Here is a 20569-nt window from a genome sequence, read left to right as displayed (position 1 = left end):
CAGTTCAAGAGAAGTGTCCACAGTTCAGTCTGATTGTGAAAAAGTGAGCAACCTAAATTATTTTGGCTTCACGTGTTTTGGAAATCCTGAGGAGAAGAGATCGATCCATCTTTTCCAGTTGCAACAGCTGACTGACGACAGCAAAAGCACAATTTTTTTCTTCTTTAAGGTGAGCAGCATCAGTACGCCGGCGTGTCAGGGCCAGAGTAGATAACAAAACAAAAAAAGGAGGAGAACATTGCAGCCAAAAACCTTTTTAGACAAAACTCAGAAATTTTCTAGAAAAGAATTTGGACATTTTAAACTGAGAATTTCCAAGTTTTTTTCTAGAAATTTTTTTAGATTAATCTCAAAACTTCTTTTTTCCTAGCTAATTTTTGACTTTTCAAATGCAGAAAATTTCCAAATGTCAAACTTTCAACTTTTGAAACTCAGAAATTACCAATTTTTTTTGTAGAAGGTTTCTGAGATTAATCTCAAATTTTCTTTCCCCCCCACACTTTGAAAGTCAGAAAATTATTTTGAAATTCAAACTTCCATTTTTTTTATTCTGAGATTAACCTAGAAATGTCTTAGTTTTTTCTGGCAAATTTTCAACTTTTCAAACTCTGAAATTTCCAAGTTTTTTCTAGACAATTTCCGAGATCAAAATTTCTAATTTCTTTGCTGAAAATTTACTTTCCTTTTATTCTCTCCATCTACAATGGCCCCAATACGCCGTCGTAGCATCAGAGTGAACAGATGGGGCCTCTGCCCCCTGCCGGCCCCCTCTGCCATCACCCTTGGCTGCCGCAGGATGACAGACTGTCGTACAGCGAGTCGCTCAGCGACTCGGGGGTTTCCAGGACCTGAGGGCGACTGGGGGAGAGCGCCTCCTCTGGCCGCTCCCTGAGCAGCTCAAGCCCCGCCTCCCGGCTCATCTCGGGGACGCTGGGCACGCGCGTCTTCCCCCTCCGGCTCAACCCGGACTGGGCCGGGACGGGCAGGCTGCCCGGGTCCACCACTCGACTGGAGGACGGGCCGCCGGCTTTCATGTTCTGAAAGAAAACATTTTATGGTCATCTTATGTAACAGCATCAGGTCCAGAAGACAAAAGTGGGTTGCAGCTGTGAATTTTTAATATTAAAGCCATTAATAATTTCAGAAGAGAAGAATGTGGTTCTGTGTTTTCGCAATACATAGATTATTCACGCAGCACACAAGACACGACACATTTTTCCCGCCTAAACACGACTTATTAATTGAAATTAATATTAATACAATATAATTAATATTAATATAATAGTTAGAGGTTGTGGAATAATTGTTGTGAGGAGTTAGAACTGTGTTTTTTACTCTTTAAATGCAATAAATGCATAAAAATAACTTGATAACTTGCTAAACAAACAACTTTGATAAAAAGTCTGTCTTGGTATGTTTTAGGAAAATATACAGGAAGGATTCTGCTGCTTTGATTTTGATAACGTTTTATGTATAATAAGGTGAAGGCGTAATAAGCTTATGCTTTGACCTAAACGTTTTTGCTCTATATTTTGTGTTGTTGCCATTGACAGGAATTTAGATATTGTTTATCTATTTCTATACTTGTTTGTTCTTGTGTTTTTGACATGTGTACAGAAAATAATGTGAAAAATATTGAAATAAAAAAAATACTAGTTTCAGTGGCAGATTTTTTCCACTCATAAGACATTTTTCCATGTTATAAGTTAAAAATCTCCCAGTTTAATTACTAGTTTTCCATCAACAGCTGCGTTACCATCAGCTGTATCAAAATTAGCACAATTAAATGGAAACATCCTTATTCATGTGATCAACAACCAGATGTTACTACTGGCGGAAACCATGAAGAAGAAGACGACATGATTTTAACCGTATTTCTTATTTAATGGAAACACCGCACTTGCAAAATGGTATGTTTTTTTCAATATTAGTGGAACATCAACAAAGTTTTGCGATCATTTGTAATGGAAAAGCAGTTAAAATGAAAGAATAATTTACTTAAAATAAGTTCCTATATCTTGCTTAAAAGTTACATATGAGTTAGTTTTGTCGTATTTCAAGACGGCTAAGATATTTGGATTAGAAACTAGATCAAAAATAGAAATGGTAAGATTTTGTGTTTTTGCAGGGCAATATGGACATTTTGAGTTTAATTAAAAAAAACAAACTTAAAATAAAAGCCTGTAATGGATCAGAATAACCTTTCCATGATATTCTGATTTATTGAGATACACTTGTAAGTAACGTTTTTGCAAATTTATTCAAACTTTTTTTTGTTTTATGAAGGATAGCTCACCCCTCTGAACGGGGATCCAAACGTTACTGCGTCTTCCTCTTCCTCCTCCTCCTCCACGGCCAGGTAGACCTCTGCAGGTCCGGCTGGAGTCTTCAGATTGGGGAACGTCCAAGTCTTGGAGCGAGGAGAGAACACGTTCGCTCCGTGTGCCTCTTTATCTGCAGATGTAAAATAAGATGAACTAAAACCTTCAGGAAAAACCTTTTATCTGGTCAACAAAAACAAAGGCAGGAACGTCCAAACGTTTTGCAGTAAGTGCCAAAATCCCACAGGTTGGAAGGCTTCAGGAGGAAAAATTTACTTTTTTCAAAAAACACAAAAGTGATATTATTGTGAATTATCTTTTACCTGCACAAAAACAAATTAATCAAGTAATATTGTGATAAAACCAACATTACACTGCAAAAACACAAAATCTTACCAAATACTTTGTCTAGTTTCTAATGCAAATATCTTAGTACACTTGAAATGAGACAAAACTAACATACAAATAACTTCAGCAACTTGTTTTAAGTCAATATTTCCTTAATATTCATAAAGACGTTTTAGTTTCACTGGCAGATTATTTTACTTAGAAAGTGGGGAAAATATTTTGTAATAAGTGAAATAATCTGCCAATAGAACTTGTACCTTTTTTTTCAATATGACAGATTTTTTTACTTGAAACAAGATTGCATGTCTTGCTAATATATACAAGACTTGGTAAGATTTTGTGTTTTTGTAGTGTAGTATGAAATTTGCCTTCATATTTGCTGTTATTTAACTTTTTGTACTGCTTATTTTCTTTTTTTTTTTTTTGGTGTATAAATGTTTATAAAATAAGAATTTTCTTTTTAAAAAACTTGTGTGTAGTCAAGTATAATGCACGGGTTTGTCCAAGTTTCTGAGTAAAACGTCACTGAATGCTTGTGGTTTGACTTAATATAAAATAAAATTTTAAAAAACACTAGTAAAAAGAAAAAATCCCTGTGTTCTAATTAACATTTTCTGTTTTAAAATATCAACTTTTCATGGAGATCTCATCTTAAAACATTCTTGAACTGCAGTTAGGGGCCACAAAATTATTCCGAGGCCCACAAATAGTCCCCAGACCACACTTTGAACCCCCCTGAGCTAAGATTAACCAGGGAGATTATTTTTTTTCTGGCACCTTCACGTATGACTCCGGCGGAGCTCCTCCCCTCCAGCATGGAGCAGTACTGGATGGTGGGAATCAGCTGCTTGTGCGACGTGTAGCACTCCTCCTGCGACGTCAGCTCCCGGTCCAGGGTTCGGGCCCGCCGCCCGGATCGACCCGGGGACCCGGCGGAGTGATGCTCGGCCCCTGCCCGCCCCTTGGACGGGCCCCGTCCCGCGGCTCCGCTGCTGCAGTCAGGAAGAGGGAACGTACCGATGCCGCTGTCCAGCGTGTAGGTGGAAGCACCGGAACCTGCAGAAGCAAAAAGGAAGCAAAATACTTCACACTTCAGGTTTGGGAATGTTTTATAATCACACTTTAGCATTAGAAAGTGTTGAAATTCCCTCTTGAATCTGCAGTCCAACCACTAATTTGGAAATATTATGCAAAATTCAACATTTTTTATATTTTTATACTTCTACTTGGGTTTCTACAGCTTCTAAAAACAGCTCAAGAGATTAAAATTAAGCAATAAATTTATGTTTTTTGGTGTCTGGAAAATGAGTCGTTTCAAAAACCTCCTGAATATAACTTCACAAATCAGCAGGCACTGACCCTTCACCTTGTGACACCAGCCAAACCCAGCCTGTTACCTAGCAACCCCAGCAAAACTCAGCCCGTCGCCTAGCAACCCAACCTGAACTCCAACCCATTTGGTCAGCTGGTTTTAAACTAAACAGTGACGTCAGATCTGTATAACACTTGAAGCTTTTCTCTCATTAAAACAACTTTTTTCCCTGTATTTTAAGACGTTTTTCGGCTAAGATTGCCTCTTTATTCTGCTGGTATTGTGACTTTATCGTCAGCCTGGCCCTATTACTCTGTCGTACAACTCACAGAAGGAATGATTGAAATAAAAGCCATTTTTTGAAGTCCTTTCTGAGAGTTGCATGACGAGCCACACTATAATAATTTTTGTTTTATTGCCAGAACATTAGCAAATTATTTGCAGAAAAAAGATGAGATTTTTTCCAGAATAAACATCTTAAAATTGAAAGAAAAAAAGTTTTAATGCGACAAAAGCTTCGTAATCAGGGTCTGATGTGTCCAGTTCTGTTTGTGTGATTCTTTCTTTGAAATAGAAACATTACTTGCATGATCATTTTGAAATCCTGCTGCTGATAAGAATTTGATGCTAATGAGCTGAAGTGAAATGATCACAGACGTCATAAACATTTGAAAAAACGCCTTGAGATTCCTGCAGATGTCTCTTACCTGCAAAGTGCTGAGAGTGAACTGAATCTGCGAGGTTTTCATCTGATGTGATCTTGCTGTTTCTGTCTGATCCCTGCATGAAAAAAGCAAGAACCAAGAAAGCAGCGAATGCTTGAGAGACAAACTCCACAAATCTAATGCCAAATATGGACTATAAAGCTGAAATCACGTAAACAGGTTTTCTTTTTGATGATGCGATCAAAGTTCTGGATGCTTATTTTTACCAACTGTCAGTCTAAGCTAAAAATGAAGACTAAAGGTACCTTCTCCATGTCTTCATGACTGGTGGTGTGACTGATGACGCTGGTCTGCTGAGTGAACACCGGCTTGGAGGTCTTACAGTCGAACGAGAGGCGGCGCTGCGGCAGACTGATCACTTCCTTCCCATCCACTCTACATTCATCAACCACAAAATGAAGTTAGCAGACCTTGTTAGAGGCTACACACATATTTCATTCTGAAACCAGCAGTTAGATGAAAAGGCTGCAAAGCACTTTTTGATCTATCATAGGGATTCACAGAAGGAGGAAGACCTCAGTAATTACAGTTTCCATACATTGATTGCATACATTAAGATTCCAAAATAGTGGTTAGAGAACTTTATTGTTAGTAGATTTTGGTTATTTGCTTTTAATCAGCTGTCAAATTCAAGATGTAGATACTCTGTTTCCATTTTTGCTCACTGGAAGTTATTTTAAAGACTAACCCAGTTTTAAACGCATGTTGGGTTATTATAATGGACCACAGACCAACACTGTCTCCAGTTTGAATAACTGCAGCCTCTATGTAAATAACAGCCTAATGCAAATGTGATGGCGGCTTAAAATAAGATTCACGTGAACCACTGTGAAATGTCTGCTCTTTTAAAACGGCAGGAACCTGATGAACGTTTTTAACGTCCACACAGAAACCTGGGCTAGGAACCATACAGAGATACAACTGAAACCAGATCTTTACATACACCAAATAAAAAGACACAAACACTTTTTATTTTCTCATTGTGAAATTAAAATTGACCAAACCTCTCTTGTTTTAGGTCCGTTAGAATTGCTCAAATTATTTCTATTTGCTAAATGCCAAAAAACTAGCTGAGACAATTTTTTTAAATAATTTTACTTGAATTCAAAAGTTTTACATACATTTGTTCGGTATCAAGGACGACTGTATTTTAGACTGTATGACTTGGGTCAAGCCTCTCTACAAAATGTTCTTGCAAAGTTTTCTGGCATTTAGGAAAAAGAAATAATTTTCTTACGCACCTAAAACAAGAGAGGTTTAACTTCAGACGGTGAGAAAAAAATGAGTATATGTCTTTTCTTTCAGTGAATGTAAATATGTGGTTTAAGCTGTATGATTCTAGAGGTGACCACAACATAAAGGCTGGAGGTGGTGGACTTTGGAAAGTTGTTTTCTTCTCAGTGAGACGACAACAAAGTGCATTATTCCCCAGATTGCTGAGCCTCGTTTCTGAGGTCATGCTCTGAAACTAACTCACCAGCCTGAAGCCCTCACCTGTTAAGCAGCTGTTGCATGAAGTTGTCAGAGCGTCCCCCTCTGTACATTACAGCCAGCTGTCCCTGAGCTTGGTCCATCACCACCTCACAGGAGTGGCCCCTACCGGACCTCTCCACGTAGGCCCTCTCCTCCTCCAGGGCCCTCCTCAGGCCCTCAGCCTTCTCCATCAGAGTCGAGATGTTCAGACCTTCCACGCCTTCTTTGCATCTACTGGCCATTTTGGAGTCTCTGCCCACTGAGGGGATGTTTATCTTCCACTCCTTCTTCTCGTCTTTTGTTTTGGTGGCGTCTGTTTTGCGGCTGAGCGCGGGCAGTTTGCTCTTCTTCAGGCCGAACCAGCTGGCGATGCCGTTTGAGGCTTTCTGCTTGACTTCACTGCTCTGCCCCCCGCGGTCCTGCTCCTGAAGCTTTAGGACGTTCTCCTCGATCCCCTTCATCACTTTTTGCTCAATGGCAGATTGTGGAGTGGGAGCCGGCTGTAACGGCTTTTCCGCCTCAGACGTCGGGGGTCTCGGAGGAGGAGGCGGGAGGCTGTCTCCATACATTGGATTCTTCTTTCCTTTCCCACTGATTTTTGTCCTCTCCTCTGACTTCGATGAGTAACGCGGCGTTTCCGAAGGCTTCCCGCCCCGGTGGACAGATACACCTTGGCAAGGTTTGGAAGGCGACTTCGGGGGGATTTTGTTAGGACTGTTGCTACTCTGTGGACCACTTTTGACATTGTAAGCCAGATTCAGGGAGCCAGGACATTTAATGTTGTTGCGTAGAACCTGGGGAGCATCCGTGTTGGGAGATGGTAATCCAATTTTGCTCTTGGAGCCCTCAGGCTTGGGCACGCACAGTTCTTGTTTACCTGATTGAGATTTCCCGGTCTGTTCGTACATCTGAGATGGACCAGGATACTTCAAACCAACACTGCTACTTTTAGGTTTACTATCTAAAGAGTCTGAGTACTTTGAATGCCTCTGCTCCTCTTTATGGACTTCTGAGGATCTCTCTCCCATCTTGCTTCTCTCCTCTCCAGGGCCGCCATCAGTCACTGCGTCAACAGGCCTGATTTGTAAATCCTCAGAACTCCTTAGCTTGCCCAGCGCTGCCAGTCTGTCTTTGAAAGCGTGGTGACTAGAGTCAGCCTGGGATCTACTCGCCCCAGAGCTAGGCCTCTTGGGGATGGATGAGGAGTCACTTCTTCGGACCGGAGGCGGCGGGGGCTGAGAGACTTCCCTTACGTTCACCTCATGTTTGTCTCTTGTTCTTGTGTAGCTTGCTTGGCTCTGAGCTTTGTTGAGGGCGGCTGTGTTGGGTAAACTGTGATGGTTGACCCATACTGGACTGTCTGAATCCTCTTCATCATCAGACGTCGACTCCGATGTAGATGAGGATGACTGCTTTCGCTGAGGAGGATTCGGGACACTTTCTGGTAAAGACTTAACAAGCTTCCTCTCACCACCGTTTGCCTTTGCTTGAGATGGAATAGTGCTTCTTTTCTCATGACACTGGTTTGGCTCTTCTTCACTGGTGGTGGACATTTCCAATACATTTTCATAATTGGGGACCTTTTGGGAAGCTCTGGGAGAACCCATGGACGCAGCAGGTGAACTTTCCAACTTTGAACCATCACTGGTTTTTGGTGTAGAGAAACTGCTGTAGCTTATTTCCTTAGGAGGCAGAGAGCAGACATCTTCAGGCTGTGGAGGGGAGGTCGGTGCCGAGTGTGTAGCAGGGTAGGACTCGGACCTGGAGGGTGGGGGTGGGGGCTGCTTGCACCTCTCCGTGGTGGTGGCTCTGCGGGAAGGAACCGGAGAGTGATACACCTCGTAGTTGTTGGTGCGACATGGGATTCTGGAGTTGCGCGTGAGCTGCGGGCTCAGGCGAACTGCTGTGGTTGGTGGCTGGGCCTTGTCCCCTATTGACGGGATCTTCAGGAACTTGAGCAGCTTGGATGGGGAATTGATGGCTGCAGCTTTGACATCATTGAGGCAAGAAGGGCTCGGACTGATGGATGCACTGGCTCGGACTGAGGAAGCTTCCTGGTCTGTGAGGTCTCTCTCGGGGATAGTTGAGGGGTCATTCAGCGTGGTGCTAGACGAATGCCCCAAGCCGTTGTGAATGCTTGTATCCTCATCACAGTGAGGGATCTGTAGAGGATCCCTCACGCTCTCCTCTACAGAACGGGGCAGATTGGAAGTGCCACAGAAACCAGTCAACTCCTCAGAGACACCACTTTCAGAGCTATCCTGTTCCACTCTGGCCACCTCCAGACCCTGAGTTGTCTCTGTGGCTGAGTGGGCTGAGGTGCCAACTGGCTGCTGGTGGACCTTGTTAACGATACATTGCTTGGACTCTCCTGCTCTGGTCTTACTGTGACATTTGTTCATAGCAGCTGCGGGAGCATGACTCTGGGCGGAGGAGCTGGCTTTTGATGGACTACAGACATGGTTGCATGGCTTCGGAGCACTGTCCGGACTCCTTTTGCAGTGTAAACAGCACGTGCTCGCTCCCTCACACTTCACCGCCCCATCGCCGTTGACGTGCTGGTGTGCGTCAGCGTCGCTGCAGGAGCAGTGACAGTGTGTGTGGTGGGACTTGCACTGGACCGGGTGGGGGTCTGCGGTGGCAAGAACAGCCTCTGTTGACATCAGCATCTGGCTGTAGTCGCAGAAAGACAAACTTGTGGTGGACGGGTGGAACTTCAGGGGGTCCGTCTCCTCCATTTTGCGCAGGACTTCCAGGATGTGCGCTTTCTTCTTGAAGAATGGAGACAGGGCCTCCATGGAGGCGGCGGGGCCACGAGGGCCTGGGGAGGCATGTTGTGTGCGGAAGCCATTTCCCTTTTGAAAGAAGGAGATTAAGATCAAAAGTGTATTCAGTGTGGACACCTAAACAAATTGAACAATCCAGTTCATGAAGACCTTTGAATGCATGTGTACAGGAACTGACTGTGAACGAGATTAGCAGCCTCAGCTAAAAACAGAGCAAAGGTCAGAATTCAACACACCCACAGGTGGGGTTTCTGGACCCACTGTTTTCTTCTCAGTGTCTGTTAAAACTCTACGTGCTTGACTCTTTAATAATCACCTTGGCTTGTGCTTCTGTCTGGGCCGGCTCCACCTGTTTGGCCGAGTCATTGTGCAGCTGTGCATTGTAGTCTGGGAGGGGTCCCGCCTGGACCTGCAACAGGAGAATCACGGGGCAATTAGGAAGACAGCACATATGCCACGGGCCATTAGAGACACACAAAACAATGAGACGGTTCATTTTTGTAACTGTAGGAACAAAATGAGACACAGGTGATACGCCCCAGATTCATCACTGTGTCAGGGAAAAAACTGTTAGACATTCAGACCGATCGGTGATCACATTTTGATTTTACAATAATTAACACACTCAAGAAATACAATTAGTTGCCACAACTACACAGATGATGATAATATACTGCTCTACATTACAATGTCACTCCAAACCCGTCCAAGCACTGAACAGAGGCTTAGAACCAATCAAAGTGAGGATGTACCTTAACTTTCTCCAGCTAAACAAAAACAAAACCTACGTTATTAACTTTGGACGTAAAGAGGACGATCTAGAGCACAGGTGTCAAACTCCAGTCCTGTAGGGCCGCTGTCCTGCAACTTTTAGATGTTGCACCACACCTGAGTAGAATAATTAAGTCATTAGCACGGCTCTGGAGAACTGATCTACACAAGGAGGAAATAATTAAGCCATTTCATTCCAGTGTTTTGTACCTGTGGCACGTCTAAAAACTGCAGGACAGCGGCCCTTGAGGACTGGAATTTGACACCCCTGATCTAGAGGCAGCACACAGCTTCAGTTATTACAAATACAAACTGAAGATCAGGCCCGAAATGTGGATGTAGTGATGGACTCTGACCTGAACCCTCAGAGCCACATAAAGACAGTTACAAAATCGGCCTTCTATCACATGAAGAACATTTCCAAGATTAAAGAATTAATGTCCCAGCAATATCTAGAGAAACTTATGTGTTTATCTTTAGTTGCATTGATTACTGCAACAGTGCCTAACAAGTCAATCAGACAGCTAGTGGTCTTACTCTGGATCCCTGTAGACCAGAGAATAGACCTTAAAATGCTTCTGTACTGAACGGCTTGGTACTAAAATCATGTGCTGCTATTGTATCAACCTTCCAGACCTCTCAAGTCTTCGAGTTCTGGCTTTCAGCTTCTGTGCACCACAAATCTGGAACAAACTTACAGAAAACTGCAAAATTGCAAAAACACTGACTTCCTTTAAATCAAGACTAAAAAGGCACCTATTAAGAGTTGCTTATTAATATATTTGTTGCATATTTGATAATGATTTTGATTATAGTATTTGACAAAATGTAATCTTTATTGCTTGTTTCATAATTGATGTGTTATGTTTTTATGATGTAAAGCACTTTCAACTGCCCCGTTGATGAAATGTCCTGACTTGATTTTATTCATTTTAAATATTTTTTGAGATAGAAATAAGTAAACATTTAATAACTTTATGCACCAATAGATATTCAAGAATGACAGGTTAGCATCTTCCATATCTGACAATGATATCAAATCTAGTACAGAAATACAGAAGAGATTATTTCAGTTCAAATTCAAATATCTGCAATAAAGATTTCAAGGTTTTTTTTTGCATTTTCCGTGAAAGTTGTTGCGTGGAACTGTGATCTGAGCTACCTGGTAGTGAGTGGTGGGATGGTTGGGCAGCTTCTGCTGGAAGAGCTCACAGAGCGCCCGGTTCTGTCTCTCCAAGTCAAACACCAACATCTTCAGCTTGATGCACTCCTCCCGCAGATCCTGCAGAGTCGGATCACAGCGACTTTCTGTTTACAACTAATCCAGGGGTCAGAGGGCAGAGGTTTAGATTCAAGACAAACTGAAGTTTGGCATTACCTTCTGATTAAGCAGAGCTTGGACCACATGATTGGCCACCTGTTAACGAAGGAGAAAATCATCACAGAGTTACGTTTGGGCGCTGCGTTTTCTGAACGATTAATTCCCGACATGCACTCGCCTCGTCTAAGCAACGTTCATAAGCTTCCCTCTGGCTCTCATTCGCCAACATCAGAGCGGAGTTCTCCGCCTGCAAATAGATGAGCAACGGGTGAAAATCAGATGTTTATACGTAGATAAACACAAACTACTGGAAAGATGAAAGCGGTGGGCATTTATAGTATCAATTATCATTTATCATAATAGATATTTTGATTTATTGTTGTCACAATAAACTCCAACTAACTTTAACCCCCACAAAAATGTCAGAATTGTTCATTTCACAATTTTTTCCAGTTTGTTCAATAAAAGTAACAATAAATTTGAAATTATGATTAAATGCAGTTATGATACAGGAGTTAATGATATAAATCACACTTTTTTATCTGTCTGGTGTCTTAAAAAAGAAGCAACATTTTTTCTTATTGTCACTTTCACTGTTATCACAATAATACTAGAAATTATGGTAAAACTAAATCCCTGTCACCCACCTCTACAAGATGATTATTTGTCAGGAAAAAACAAAATATTTATAAACATACCTATGTAAAAACATTTATTTTCCCATTTCCTCTAGGGGTCGACACAGCAGATCATCTGACTCCAACCCAAACATCCTCATCTGGTTCTGTGTGTCAGAGGTTTTATTAACTCACCTCCAGCTCTCGGAGTCGGTCCATGAGCTCGCTGCTGTTGTCCTCCAGGTAGGACTCCACGTCTCCTTCCTCGCCCTCCTCCTCCTCGGAACCAAAATCCTCATCACACGTTCTCTGTTCTGCCTCATCCGACATTGTTCTCATCTGCAACAATGAGAGGAATTCTGCTGCCATCACTGCTGCCATCTTTATGCTAAACTAAAGGGAAAGCTTCTTTTGGACATGAGCGAACATCAGCAGATGTTGGTAAGACACAGTATAATAAAGACTAAAGTGTTCAGTAGGATAAAGACTATTTCCGAGGTTTGAGAAGAAATTCCTTGGGAAAACAAAACACCGCCCAAAAATGAGAATTTAAAAAAAAAGTTTTGGGGTTAAAATCCACCAAAAGTGGGCGGAGCCTAGATACGCTGTGGGGCGGGGCCAAGTGTGGGGGGGTGTTCAGGTCAAGAGTGGCCAACTAAGCAATTTTGTCGCTATATTTAGCCAATTTAACATACTTGTAGCAAATGTTTTTTTCAAAAAGTGGAAAATCTGGTGGCTCTTTTGTGTTATTGGAGATTTTCTCATTCCATGAGCAAATGAATCACATGTGTAAAGATGAGAAACCTTATCAATGTGAGTGAATGAGAGTCTTTGTACCAGAACGCAGGAGTTAGAGGTAGACATGAACCAAGCCCTGTCGTTTGTAACCAATGGGAAAATTCCACTGCAGTAGCCAAGATTCAACCCACAGAGGGCAGCGCTGAGACGGCTGGAGGCCAAATATCACAGAATTAAACAAATTTTCACTAAAATGTCACAATTTGCACAGAAATACAAAAATAGCACTTTATAAGTACCAGTTTAGATAGCTTAATTCTAAAAATGTTTATTTGGGGTTTTGTTACTCTTTAATAATAAAGCCATTTTTAAATTTAGTTTTAAATTGACCAATTTATTTTGCATGTAAGTTCTACTAGTGGTCGTTCGGAGTTAACTCTTCAAAGTGTGAGCGGTTTGCAGTCGTATATCTCTTTTTTCTGCAGTGTGTACGCTGCAATCACATTTCAAAGAAACTAATAGTAAATAAATCTTAATAAATTTCATTTTATAGTTGCCCGGAAACAAAACCAATTTAACTTTGATGACATTTTCGAAAGTTTCGTACCAGACAGGATCGTCTCTATAATCACGTAAATATCTTTAGAACACCAGATTTTAATATTTTAATAAAGATAACCGGAGTAAATATAAATTGCTGGTTTCAAATGATGAAAACTGAGCCCAGACCTAATAACTGGTTGTGCTGCCCTTGGTGGGAACCACCGCCAACAAGCGTTTCTTATAACTGGTCATTATCTTTTACACCCTGCGGACGGATTTTGGCCTGCTCTCTTTTGCAAAAATGTTTTGATTCATCCCCAAAGGAAGGTTTTCAGGCCAGAAATATCCATGTAAGGTCACAATGCTTCATTTCAATTGGATTCTAAGTTTTAAATCCAGACTTTGACTAGGCCACAGTGAATTAGAAGTGGCGATACATGATGATTTTTTTCTGAGGATTTAGTTAGGAGTAAACCGTTTTGGTTAGATGTCTGTGAAGCACATTCCAATGATCCAGACGAGACAAAACAAAAGTATGGATTCAGATTTCTATCTCAGAATGGGAGAAAACAGAGGTAAAACTGGTAATGTTTCACAAAAAACAGGAATCAAACCAGGGATTTGACATGATTTCCAAAAGTGAAACTCAAGTCAAAGGTTATTCCAAAGTTTCTAACAGAAACCAAGAGACTCCAGGATCTTCTTTATCTTTAGTTATTAGTTTTCTTTGTGCAAAAATAATAATTGTATATATTTTTTGTCATTTTAATTAAAGAAAACTCAGTCATTTAGCTAAAGGTTATTAAGAAGTTAGCCAAGACCAGAGAAGAAGATATCGAACGACATCAACATCTTCTTCTGAATTATTCATCTTTCCAGAGGATTTGTAGTATTTTCAGAATATATCTTGAAATGAGGACAAAGGTCAACCTCAAAATATGGACAGACAGAAGAAAGGACATATGTTTGGTTGGATATTGGGAATAACGACCATTTTATTTTCATTTTCCCCATTTATTCAGACCTGAAACACACTTGGTTTAAAATTGGTATCCAACATGGTTCTAAAGCGAAACCACGTTGTGGAAAAATGTTTGCAGTCAACATTTTATTGTTTATTGTTTACAGTTTATTGTTTCAAACGCTGCTGCTGTAGTAAACTTCCTCCATCCGTTTCCCTGAGCAAACCAAAACAAAACAAAGACTGAAGACTGAGCAACCTGCCTGTGCTGCTGTCTCCACCGGTGTAACCTGGCTAATCCACACACACACACACACACACACCCGCTGACTGTGTGCAGAGGTAAGCCTTTATATCCATTTCCTCCACAGATCAGGCAGAACCAGCAGCGCCACGCCGAGCGGACCGGCTGCCCGAATCTGAGAGCGCGCCACGCTGCAGGGCGTGCGGCTGAGCGCCGGTCCGCCAGGCGGGGATCCAGGTGAACCTCTGAGAGAGTGTGTGTGTTTGGGAGAGGTAGGTGTGTCGATCCGACCGACACATCCTGAGGAGTCATTAGAGCGGATAAGACTTGCCTGGTTCTGTGGCTGGAGGCCAGGACGAAACTGGCACAGTTTCCAGTTTTCCTGACCGGTCACAAAAGCTGCCATGATGAAAGCATTAAAGCAGTAACACTGATCATGTAATGGCATTAAGAAGAGCTGAGCGCAGGCAAATCATTTGTTGTTTTATCTTCCATTAAACCTGATTTCTCCCTGGATGTTGCCCCTGAACAGTGAGTCACCCGGTTAAACTGGGTTACATGTTCCTCCTTCACCAGGAGCACACGATGTGGTTTATTTAACCTCACTCCCACACACACTGCTGTAGGAATCTGGGTTAAACCTCGGATCAAAGACGCTCCAAAGAAACGCTTCATTCACTCCGATTGATTCGGGTTCTAATAAACCGGTTTCAGCAAAAGCACATAAATAATTTTCCAAATATATCTCGTTTTGTTCCAACTCTGTTTCCATTAAATTTCAAATATAAGATGAATACGTTAACAGATAATTCTGCTGAAAATTATTTAGCCTAGCGCTGCTTTAGCCATGGTCAGATTATTCTTTTCAACCTTAATGTGATTAATGTCAACATTAACACCCTCTGCTGGCACACTCGTACTATTCTTTTTAAGTAAATACAGTTGTTTTCAGCAAAAAAGGAAACAAGAGGAGTACTGGTAGTTTCCTGAAGCCATTATTTATCAACTATCCTTTCCACTGAATCTACCCTGCTAGCAAGTTAGCACTCAGCCATTTACCTGAAACTGTTTTTCCAAGAGGATGAAGGGAAAGCACTTTCTGTTCGTAGGATTATTGTTTAGTCATGTCAGGTTGATCTAATTAGAAGTTAAAATTTCCTGCTAACTAACAGATTTTATATCACTGACACTTTATCAGCGCCATCTGGGAGAAATAGGGAATAACTCCTTTACTACTGAAATGTCAAGTTTTTACAACATTTATGTTCTGAGGCACAAATCCAAGATGAAGAAAAAACTCTTTTTTAAAAGTCTTAAATTTATCTAAAATTAAAGACTTAAAATGTCTTAAATCCATTTTAAAAACCGTAATTTTACCTTAAATATGTTAATTGCAGGTCTTAAATTCTGTTGCACGCAGACATCTTTATTACTGTCTTTGACTTGAGGTGGTTGCAGCTACCGCTAACTAGCTTCTAATATACCCTTGCTAGCTAGTTAGCTAACTAGCTTTTTTACAGCAATCATGGTTAAATGCCAAGTCATCACCAATTTATATCTTGTGTACATTTCTTTCATGGCAGAAGTCTTAAATTTTATTCATAGTGGTCTAATTAGGCCTTAAATACATTAACACAAGTCTTAAATTTTGATGTGGCAGGACCATTTAATCTTTTACGTTCTTATACCCTTGCTAGCTTTTTTACGTCCAACATGGGTAAGTGTGAATTTATTGCTAATTTATCATCTTTTGCGTATCTTTTCATCAGGATACAGGTATTAAATTTCAATCACAATGGTCTTTAAAAGTATTAAATTGAGTTGTCGAAGCCTGCAGAAATCTTGTTTATGGTTAATTGATCAAATTTATCACTAGTTGACTGGATGATGTTTGTCTTCACCACTGACTCACTTCGGTTGCAAACCCGTACGATGCTACGTGCATTCTGCTCCAAAAGACACGAGTCGAGGCTGCAGAGAGCCATATGCGGTGTGAGAAGCAGAGAGCTGCTGCCAAAAGCCACAAACAGACCCCAGAAATGTGTCAGTTTTGCTCCCCTGGCGTGGCTAAAGCTCCCCAGAAATTGCTTGATGCTGCTGATACTGGGACTGGCCTAAGAGCAGCATTTGGTGCAACAAAAACTCTGAAATTAGAGTTTAAGTAGATTTAAAACTTGGTGGTAAAGCACCAGTTTAACCTAGAGATTATTTTTATTTGAACAAAGTTGTTATTATGGAGGGAAATGCAGCTTAGAAAAGGAAAAGGGTAGATCATGGAACCAGAGTATAGAGCCACAGATTCAACTACATGACGACAAATAGGGAAAAAATTTAAACGAACAGTAATAAATGTATTTTTCTTTTCTTTTGTACATTTGTCACAATACAAGTCTTAAGTTGTATTGTGACAACTTATGAATAGTCTTTTTCAAGACTATTCATAATAGTCTTTAAAAAGTCTTACATTTGAATTGGTGTAACCTTTACTAACCCTGATTAAAGTATTGAAAAGACACTGGGTTTGGTTTGCTACCATACAACTGCAGAGGCCAAGGAGAAGCAAATATCAAGCATTTGTATCTGAGGTGAGGGAAACAAAAATTCATTTGGACTTATGCTGTTTTTCCATAAAGACATCCAAAATGTTCTGCATCCAAGCGTCTTATGACTAAAACCAAACAAAATATTCCAAATATTAAATGGGAACTCCCATCAAAACACAAGACACTACAATGCATAATAATGGTAAATGTTCATGGGCTTTCAGAGCTGTCAGAAGAAATGAGCAGAGACCCTGCAGGCGTCGAGTAACAGGAGCTGTTTGCAAAGTGTTTACTGGAAGATTATTGAACATGGCCGACAGCGAGCCCTCACGGACCGACCCGAGCAGCAGCATCTGAAGCTCCGGCTGCTTATTGAGCCGTGATTGACTCAACACAGTCACATCTACTAACCCTAACCCTATAATGGAGGGCTGATCAATGGAGCCCATCTAAGAACGGAAGCAGATTTTCACCGGCCGGCCAACCTTGGATGCAGGAACGACACCGAGCGGTTATAAATACCGGCTTCTCTCCTCGCTAATGCACATCAAAGCTCCGGGCGGCAACGACCGAGACCCGCGCACGTTCCTCTGTGTGCACGTGGAAATTACAGCGTAGGGCAAAAGACAACAAAAGTGGGGCTAAATATATACATGAAGGTTTGGCACGGCGTTCACTGATGTGGTTTTGTCTCAGGGGAACGAAGACACATGAAGCTGTGTTTCTATTCAGGCACAAATCAGCAGTTCAATCCTAAAATACTAAAAATTGTTTTAGCTGAAGCTAGCATGTTTCAGGTGTTTGACCGAATTGTGTGGTCTTTAGAAACAAATATGTCCGCCATATTGTTTTAAAAACCGTAAACACAGGATCGGTTTCTGAAATGTTTTCATCCACATAAACCCGATAAATAAACCACTGAGTGCTGTTTTAAACCAGAGGTGTCCAAAGAGCGGCCCGGGGGCCATTTGTGGCCCTTGGACTGATATTGTGCGGCCCCAAACTGCTGTTCATAAATGATACAAATTTGACCCGAGTACCGCAGGTGGTTGATGCAGATGGAATATAATCAGGTAAAATTATTTATGGCATCACTGTGCCATAAAATGTCAGTGGAAAATGTTAAGTATTACTCAAAATAATGACTTTTTTATAACCAAACTTTTATAAGAAGCAGAACCATATTTTTACAGACACTTTTACTGAAAAGTTAACTTTGCTGCTGATTTTGGACACTGATGCACCAAAATCAGCTTTTATGTAATTTATTAAAACTTGGCTAAATATTAGCAAGTGCTTTGAAAGAAAGTGACCCAAATCCTGTTTTTACACTGAGAGTAAAATTGTTCAGTTGAGTGGAAGCTTTTCTTTTAATACTGTAAACGTGGGAGAAATATATCTTGTTACTTTGCTTGTATGATTGAAATTGCTTAGGAACAGTTATTTCCATCTTTTTTCTGTCTGTTAATGTGTAAAATTCAACAAAAAATATCTTAAATTTAAAATAAAAAAAGATTATGCCAACAAAAACTTACTGAAAAATAACACAAAAAATTTAATAATGCAAAAGTATGAAATAAAAATGATGATTATATTATATGAATATAATATATTTACATTAATAGTAAATACTAAAATAGTAATGAGAATTTAAATAGTAAAATTACAGACAAAAACAACATTACATCTGCCAAAAAATAAAAAGTAGAAAAGATTAAACACTTAATAAAAACTACTACTACTAATAATAGTAGTAATAGTAGTAATAATAAACACTTCCTTCAAAATAAAATCTAAAAAAAGAAATTTATCCTAAAGAGATTTTTAACGATGGATTTAAATAGAATTTGCGCAATTAAAACATTTTTTAAAATTAAATAAAAATGAGCTGAGTGTGGGATGTACGTAGATTGAAAGCTGCAATTGATAATTATCATAATCACCACTGATTATGTATCTGTATTTATTTATTAATTTAAAATCTATCTAATTTTAATCTGTTTGATGTGTTTTTCTTATTGTATGTTTTTCTAACTTCCTTGGACTGGACTTAAGCTCGTCTCTGGCGGAAAGGTGCTACATAAATAATTCTTCCTTGCATTTGTTTGCTTCAGGCTGCAGCGCAGATAAATCTGAGCCCAACTCGGTGATGAAGATGGGGGTTGGGCGAGGCAGAGGAGGGAGGCTCCACGGTTCCTAAACTGCAGGATCGCCTTGATGATGACTGCGGTTTGGGAGGCAGCGAGCGGACTGCACACAGAGCCTCTCTGACGGGGCGGAGGAGAGGCTTGGTGGGAACCGGCGGCGCTGCAGTGCCAGCCGGCCTGGCAGCCGCTCAGCCGCCGGTTCTGTCACAGAGAAACCACCGGGGGAATGCAAAGCTGCCGCTCCGAGGAACAATGACACATTAGTATTCATTACAGGCCGTGTTGTAACATAAACTATTGTTCCTGACGGTGAGTAACGCGAAGGACCCGATGCGTGAATCGTAATCTCACACCGGGTGATGGAAAGAACTGAACCGCACCATCGTGAATTCGTTTCCAGCCCAACAGCTAAAATAATCCTCGGAAGAACAGCAGAAGTCTGAAAAGTAGCTTCTGCAGACTATCGGATTTTTCTGCAACCCAATAATCAAACCTCTGCCTGGTTTCTGCATTTAAATACAACTTTTGCTACGGAGGCATTGCTCAAATTTTAAATAAAGCTGAAATTTAAAGTCCATCTGCAACCACACCGACGAACATCAATATTGCTGCTTCACGCTGCTGTAATTTAGTTTTGGTTCGTCTGTTGCAAGGAGAAACGTAGAAAAACAAAACTGCAAAGGGTTGAAACATTATTTTTAGTGAGACGATCAGCTGATCAACATTTTTCAAAAGCTGCTTCAAAAGTTGTAAAAATGAAACAGCAAATTCATCTTCATTAAATCTGATCAGAGGCTGTGATGGCAGAGATATTTGCTCTTGCTTTTAGAAAAAACAGAAAGAAAACTACCAGAATATCACTTCTTCATGAAAACGGCTCCTTGTTTTTTTATTTATTTAAAGGAAAACTTTAAGAGTTCTCTTTAATTTAACAGGCCTACTGCTTCAACTGATAAACTGTGCAAAAGCTGTAAAAACGGACCAAGAACTTTATTCGTTTATATTAAATCTAATGGCTGTGATATTTGCTCTTGGGTAGAAAATAGTTGGCCGAGGACACGGCGAGGCATTCAAGTTGTACTTGGAAATTACGATTTCCAAGTTCTAAGTCATGAAACTGAAGAGTCGATGTTGGAGCCACTCTGGGTTTATTACCCAAAGTGGCTGCTGGGTTTCAGAAAACTGCAGGAATCAATTGTTTATTTGGACTTCTGACAGGTTTGTAGAACTTTTAGCCCGTCAACCACATATTTTCTTGGTTGTGTCTCATAAATATGTTCTAAGGTTTTATTGCTAATATTTGTTTGCAATAAAACAATTAGCAAATCTCACTGGTTTTACTATGTATCGGTGTACCAAATGACCATCAGTGTGGGTTAGGCCGACATTACCACACCAACATTTGGTAAATCTATTAAATTCCCATTAACAATTATTTTGTAATCTTAAATATTGATTGAGCGTAATATTTACCATCTAAGGGAAACACTGCAAAATTGTGTTTTTGAGAAAATAGACAAAGATTTGTGCCAATTTGTAATGGAAACGCGGCTGCAGAAACATATGAATCAAGCACAAATACACATGGCATGTAATCACCGTGTGTGAAATAAGAGGTACTGCAGAGAACAGAAGCAAAACTGCCTGTGGGTGATTATAAAGGAGGAGGACAGTGGAGGAGCAAACAGATAGCAGGGAAGCTCAGAGTCTTTTTGTTTT

The 20569-nt window shown here is 40.6% G+C and overlaps 1 protein-coding gene across 3 annotated transcripts in view; it reads right to left on the bottom strand.

Moving 5' to 3' along the window:
• Positions 1-505: 505 nt before the first annotated feature.
• nckap5l (NCK-associated protein 5-like) overlaps positions 506-20569 on the bottom strand; it is a 49561-nt gene continuing 29497 nt past the window's right edge. For 2 of the 3 annotated variants that reach the window (XM_028010010.1, XM_028010011.1), the window contains exons 3-13: positions 11870-12013; positions 11236-11304; positions 11115-11153; positions 10899-11018; positions 9282-9374; positions 6201-9034; positions 4952-5081; positions 4689-4761; positions 3447-3725; positions 2297-2454; positions 506-1037 (exon numbers count right to left, since the gene is read on the bottom strand). In XM_028010010.1, the coding sequence (XP_027865811.1) occupies positions 777-1037; positions 2297-2454; positions 3447-3725; positions 4689-4761; positions 4952-5081; positions 6201-9034; positions 9282-9374; positions 10899-11018; positions 11115-11153; positions 11236-11304; positions 11870-12013 (4200 nt within the window). In that variant the 3' untranslated portion in view covers positions 506-776. Of the gene's footprint in view, positions 1038-2296; positions 2455-3446; positions 3726-4688; positions 4762-4951; positions 5082-6200; positions 9035-9281; positions 9375-10898; positions 11019-11114; positions 11154-11235; positions 11305-11869; positions 12071-20569 lie in introns of those variants that run through there. The other variant, XM_028010009.1, reaches the window with a different exon arrangement.

This window comes from Xiphophorus couchianus, chromosome 24, assembly GCF_001444195.1.
Source record: "Xiphophorus couchianus chromosome 24, X_couchianus-1.0, whole genome shotgun sequence".
Taxonomy (NCBI): Eukaryota; Metazoa; Chordata; class Actinopteri; order Cyprinodontiformes; family Poeciliidae; genus Xiphophorus; species Xiphophorus couchianus.
The sequence above is the reverse complement of the archived record's forward strand: the minus strand, read 5'-3'. Positions and strand labels throughout refer to the sequence as shown.